The sequence below is a fragment of the Neopelma chrysocephalum genome, unplaced genomic scaffold (genome assembly GCF_003984885.1).
Source record: "Neopelma chrysocephalum unplaced genomic scaffold, ASM398488v2 Primary Assembly neopelma1_92034, whole genome shotgun sequence".
Lineage (NCBI taxonomy): Eukaryota > Metazoa > Chordata > Aves > Passeriformes > Pipridae > Neopelma > Neopelma chrysocephalum.
The window spans coordinates 5,610-11,712 of record NW_020920793.1 but is presented as its reverse complement, the minus strand read 5'-3'; the positions used below and the strand labels follow the sequence as shown (position 1 = coordinate 11,712).

At 53.4% G+C, this 6,103-nt stretch overlaps 1 protein-coding gene across 1 annotated transcript; it reads left to right on the top strand.

Moving 5' to 3' along the window:
• Positions 1-4,993: 4,993 nt before the first annotated feature.
• LOC113980060 (olfactory receptor 14J1-like) lies at positions 4,994-5,902 on the top strand (the record flags this gene model as incomplete). Its single annotated transcript, XM_027707320.1, has 1 exon — positions 4,994-5,902. A coding segment is annotated over exon 1 (909 nt), but the record flags the coding sequence as incomplete, so codon positions are not given.
• Between the last annotated feature and the right edge of the window lie 201 nt (positions 5,903-6,103).

Genomic DNA, 6,103 nt, shown 5'->3' with positions numbered 1-6,103 from the left:
AGGACAGTGCAGACCAACCCATGTGCTTTGGGCCAGTTTGTTATCCTACCCATTCCGGCCTATCCTCTCCGTTCCGGAATAGCCCCCTGGGGTGGCTTGAGACCCCTAAAAATCCAATTCTTTAGTCCAAGCCCCCTCCCACAACTCACCCCAGTGGGAGAGGGGTTTTCCAGACACAACACAAGACTCAAGATGGGGGGAAGGGAATTCTATTACAATTAGTACACAAAGAAATATTAGAATGCATTCTAGACACAATCCTAACTCTCTCTCCTGTGATCAGCCAGGATTTACAATGGATCAAATCTCTTCTCCCTCCAAGAAAAGTCCAGAAGGGAAAAAGGAAAGATCCTTTCCACCCTCAGGGCAGCAGTCTCTCTTCTTCCATGCAGCAGTCCGAGCTGAAGTTGGAGCTGGATCTCTTTCCATTCCACACAAGGGGGGGTCTCCTCTCACCTCTCTCAGCCCTTCGGCTCCAAGCAAAGGTCTCTCTCCTGTGGACTGCCATTGCTGGGACAAAAACTCGCCTCACCACGTTGATGCCTTAAGCCCCTAATGGTTTTCCTATTTTTCTACCTTATAAGCTTTATAGGTAATAGAAGTAGATTTTAGAAGCCACCCTTTCTCCCTCTTCCCCGTAGCACCCCTTAGTTTATACATTCCTTAACCCTCTTACCCCATTCCATACTCCCCATATCAGCCCTATCCCCGTATCCAGTAGAAGATGTTTTGTCTCTTGTCAAGGCAAGGCCTGTTCTGTTTGGGGAACACTTGTATCTTGGCCTAAACTGGAGGACAGAGTCAAAGAACTGGGTGACTCTGCTCTCTGTACCCTGAAGATGATGAAGGATTAGGAAGAGAGGGTCCCAAAATGCACCCCAGACCCAATTCAGAGGGTGGGCCAGGGGGTGGACCAGGCCAAAAGTTACGGGGTGGACACACTTGGGATTGGACAGATATGGTTATAAATGTAACATCTCAGGCACAGCCTGCGCGTGTCGTATACCATCAATTGCCTTGGCACGATTAAACCCTTTCCTTATCTCACGTCCTAATTAACGGCTCCTGGATTTTTTCTTAGCACCAACTGAGCAGGCAACATGCTGTTCCCACAGCTTTGGCTGGCACGTGTACAAGGACTTGCTTCCTTTCCCACAGCTTGCCATGGTGGGAGTTTTGCCCGGTGTGCTTTCAGTCTGCAGGTGGGAATCTTTGCCTGGATGGGTTCCCCAGACCTGCCTTACCAGCCCTGGTTTCCTGTTGGGGCTGTCTGCTCTTTCCCACAGTCTGCACAGTGCAATTCTGTCCTGGGGGCTTCTTCCAAAGCTACACCTCCATTTAGGCCTTGGAATTAAATGCCTTCCTGTTTGCCACCAGTGCTTATGTCTTGTGGAATCTTATGGGATTTTCTTTCTTTGACAGTGTTTTGAGACAGTTCATTGTGCCCTTCAAGTCCTTACATGTGCACACACACACCACTCTCACCAGTGTCTGGCCCTCCAAAGAACACAAGCCCTGATGATTTGTAGCTCCCACTCCAGTGATTGGCACTTGGAGCTCCCTCTGTACCCAGAGCTCAGAGCTCCCTTGTCCCAGAAAGTTTAAAGATATTGTGCCTCATTCTGCCAAGACAACCCTTAGAAAAAAGTGTCCCTCTGTGTTTCCTGGGATAAGAGCACTCTATTGTCATCTTCAAAAACCTTGGAGAGGTCTCAGAGATCTCCCAGGAAGGAATCTGGGGCCTCAAGCACATGACTCGTATATAGAGGCTGAGGACTCAGAGGTCAGTGGTGTGAAGATTGAGGACAGTAGAGGAGTAGCCTGAGAGGTCTGGAAAGGGGGTCTCAGAGCTGGTGGAGCTTTTCTTCAAGGCAGAAAACAGCCTAAGATAAAACTAGTGCCACCAAAGGCAGCTGGGGTGGCCTAGACTGGTGACAAGAAGTAAGAACTTTCCCTCTGAGGTCAGTGTTGTGGTGCAATATGTCACAAAGAAGGAGTCTGGATGAGCCCAAGGCTTTGTGTGTGCAGGAAGAGCCAGGGAGGATGCAGAGATGTCAGTGCAGGAAGGTGCCAGCCAGGTGGGGCAGCCGGGGGGATGATGACAGCCTGCAGGGAAAGGGGCAGGGCATGGACACCGTAGGACAGCCTGGGCTGGAGAGGAGAGAGGGATGGGGAGAAGCTGAAAGACCCTGACAGAGCCCCCTTCTGCAGGCCTTTGGCCATGGCTGCTGTCTGTGCCCCTGATGCCAGGAGGAGACAAGTGGCCCTTGCAGCCCTGGGGCCTCATGGCCTCCTTGTCCCTGCTCAGCAGCCTGGCAGGGTCCACCCCATGGTCCTGCCCTTGGCATTGCACATCCCACATCCCAGTGCCCCAGGAAGAGCCATGAGGAATGAGGCAGGGACAGAATGTCCCTTCCCAGGGGCTGAGGGTCAGGGCTTGGTCCTCTGGATTAAGGAAACAATTCAATGTTTATTCAGCATTAGAGCCACCTTTCCCTTGCTTGTCCATCCTTGTCATCACTGTCTGCAGATTTCTGCTCTAACTGGAACCTGGGGACACGTTCTCAGTTGTGTCCCTCAGTGAGACTCATTAGCACTACGAAAAACTTTAGTGTTTCCATCTCACTTTGACTTGTTGAAAAGTTGTTTGAACTTCCTCTCAGGGACTGAGACTCATGTAAACAACGCCAAACCCCTCTCGGGTCATGAAATGCCTGGGGCTGTTGCTGTGCTGCTGAGCTGGGCCGGGCTCCTGGCACACAGGGAGCTCCTGGCAACCAAGAAGAGCTTTAAAGAGACAGCTCTGCTGGTGAGCAGCTCCTCTGCACAGCCCAGCAGGGCTGAGGGCACTGCCTGCAGCACCCAGGGCACAGGAGAGAAGGCAGAGAGATGAGAGGCAGCCTGGGCTGGGAGGTGACTGAGCTCTCACTATGTGAGAAACCTTCACAGGATTTGAAGGAAGAATTCTCTGGCTGTAGGAAAGTTCAACTTGCCTTCCTGGAAGCATCTCCTAAAGCTGGCCCATCCCACAGGTTCTAGGATCTTTCAGCAGGACTCTCCCAGTTGCTGCAGTGCCGAGGAAGTGGCCATATGGCAGAGCAGGGCAGGAGCTGCAGGCAGCAAGGGCAGAGAGGAGAAGGGAGCAGGAGGTTGAAGGGATCCTGGGGTGGGAGGACAGGGCAGAGCTGCTCAGGGGAGGAACCTTGCCAGCCCTTTGCCACGCTCAGGCTCTGGCTGCAGAGCAGTGCAGGTGAGTTCCTGCAAGTGCCTCTCCCAGCTGCCAAATGCCAGCAGTGGCAGGAGCTGTCAGGATGGCTCTGCTGGATTTGCTGGGGTGCAGCAGGAGAAGCTGCTGCAGAGCAGGACTTGCTGCTGCCCCCTCAGAGGCCCAGGGCAAGAAGGTTCCCTGTGCCAGGGCTGGCTGTGGGCTGGGAAGGTGGGGGTGCAGCCAGGGGTGCCCAGGGCTGTGGTGCAGAGTAGGGTCCTGCCCCCAGGGCTCTGTGTGCTGGGGCAGGGACTCTACTGCCTGCCAGGGGCAGCTCTCAATCGCAGGGTGTCTGGGATCTGCTCTAGAGCCTCTGCCCAGGCAGAGCTGCCCCTGGGCACTGGGCTGGGGATGGCTCTGGGAGCACTGGCAGGGAGCTGAGCTGGGCACAGGGAGGGGCTGCTGGCAGGAACAGCTCCTCACCCAGAGACAGGCAGGCAGGGACAGGCAGCTGCTGCCACAAGTGCTGGGCAGGGGGGATGTGGGCCCCTCCCTGCTGTCCGTGTGGCACAGACCCTTTCCCTGAGCAGCTCCTCCCTGGGCTCCTTTCCCAGCCGAAGCAGAGCCTGTGCCCTCAGGCCCACGGGGGCTGGGCTGTGCATTGCCCTGCAGCAGCCAGAGCCCAGGCAAGGACAAGGCCCTGATTTCCAGCTGTCTCTCTCTGTCCCTCCTCCCTTGGCAGCAGCATTGTGGCATTTCACTGCCATCCCCTGCTGCCTGGGCTCTCCTTGTTCTCACCATTGGGTTTTCTGAGCCAGTGTGGGGTTTGGGGGGGCAGATTCCTGTCCAGACACAAACCCTTTGGGTGCTGCTGTGGGGATGTGTCTGGGGGAGCCAAGCGCCCAAGTGCCCTCCAGGCACCTTCAGGGTATTCAGCTGTTTGCCTGGGTGTCCTGCAGGGCTGCAGGTGCCCTCCAGAAGGGCACAGCTCTGCCATAGTATCTCTGTGCTGCACAGGATCCCCAGGAAAAAACTCCTCAGTGTTAAATCCATGGAAATTCTCGGGGCAGCTGTACTTGGGAGCTGCAATGATCCCTCTGTGTGGCAGTCTGGGAGGAGAAAGTTGAGATCCTAATCAGGCATCCTGAGGAAAGGCAAGGATTCTGTCAATCTGCTCTTTGAACCATGATTCCTCTACTCCCAGAAGTGCCTTGTGTCTTTTTTAGGGAATTCTTAAGGCTGATCCCCCTCCAGCTCCAAGCTGCCAGCTAGGGGCAGCTGTGAACAGGAAAGATGACCAGCTCTTGTCTCTGCACCAAGAGACCATCCCTTTGCCTCTCAGGACTCACAAGATTTCACCTGGAGCACATTAGAAATGTCAGAGATTTCAACCATCCAAACTCCTCCTGGCAAGAGGAATTCGAACAAAATCAAGTCCCTCAAATCCCCTCCCTCTGTTCTGCCCTTGGGCAAACTGTGACCAGCAGTTCTGGAAACACTTTGATACATCACATGTGCATTTAATTGAAGGTCCTGTGCTCCAAGTTGCCTCTCACTGCACAGCAAGAAGGATTCCTCGGGAGCCCATTCCAGGGTCCTTGCTCTCAGTGCCCCCTTCAGCCAGCAAAACCCAGAGCTCGGAGAGAGGGATGCAGAGAGATCTTCCTGAAAAGAGGCCCTGAATGTTGAATTGCTATGAGACATGCAATATGTTTTGGTGATTGAGTCTGGCCTAATTCAATTCTGACTTTTTTCTCCTCAACAGAAAATCATACTCTGAGGCATCAAATGTCCAACAGCAGCTCCATGCCCCAGTTCCTCCTCCTGGCAGTCGCAGACAGGTGGGAGCTGCAGCTCCTGCACTTCTGGCTCTTCCTGGGCATCTCTCTGGCTGCCCTCCTGGGCAATGGCCTCATCCTCAGCGCTGTAGCCTGTGACCACCACCTGCACACCCCCAGGTACTTCTTTCTGCTCCACCTGTCCCTCACAGACCTGGGCTGCATCTGCACCACTGTCCCCAAAGCCATGCACAATTCCCTCTGGGACACCAGAACCATCACCTACACAGGATGTGCTGCACAGGTTTTTGTCTACATAGTCTTTCTTAGAGCAGAGTTTTCCCTCCTCACCATCATGTGCTACGACCGCTACGTTGCCATCTGCAAACCCCTGCACTACGGGACCCTCCTGGGCAGCAGAGCTTGTGCCCACATGGCAGCAGCTGCCTGGGCCGCTGGGTTTCTCATTGCTCTGCTGCACACACCCAGTACATTTTCCCTGCCCCTGTGTCAGGGTAATGCCCTGGACCAGTTCTTCTGTGAAATTCCCCACATCCTCAAGCTCTCCTGCTCACACTCAGGCTACCTCACGGAACTTGGGCTTATTGTGTTTAGTGCCTGTTTAATATTTGGGTGTTTCATTTTCATTGTTTTCTCCTATGTGCAGATCTTCAGGGCTGTGCTGAGGATCCCCTCTGAGCAGGGAAGGCACAAAGCCTTTTCCACCTGCCTCCCTCACCTGGCCGTGGTCTCCCTCTTTATCAGCACCTTATTCTTTTCCTACCTGAAGCCCCCCTCCATCTCCTCCCCAGCCCTGGATCTTATTGTGTCACTCATGTACTCAGTGGTGTCTCCAACACTGAACCCCCTCATCTACAGCCTCAGGAACCAGGAGCTCAAGGATGCCATGAGGAAACTGATAACTGGGTGTTTTTCAGAAGCAATAAACTCTCCTTCTTCTGCATGTTATGTACCTCATTAAAGGCCAATCTTGTTATGGACTTCATTACAGGCCCACCATATCTTCTCTATCTTTTACTCCTGGTAGGGGTGTCATTTTTGTGACAATTTGTTCACACCAAAAAATCTTTATATCTGTAAATATATATATATAAATATA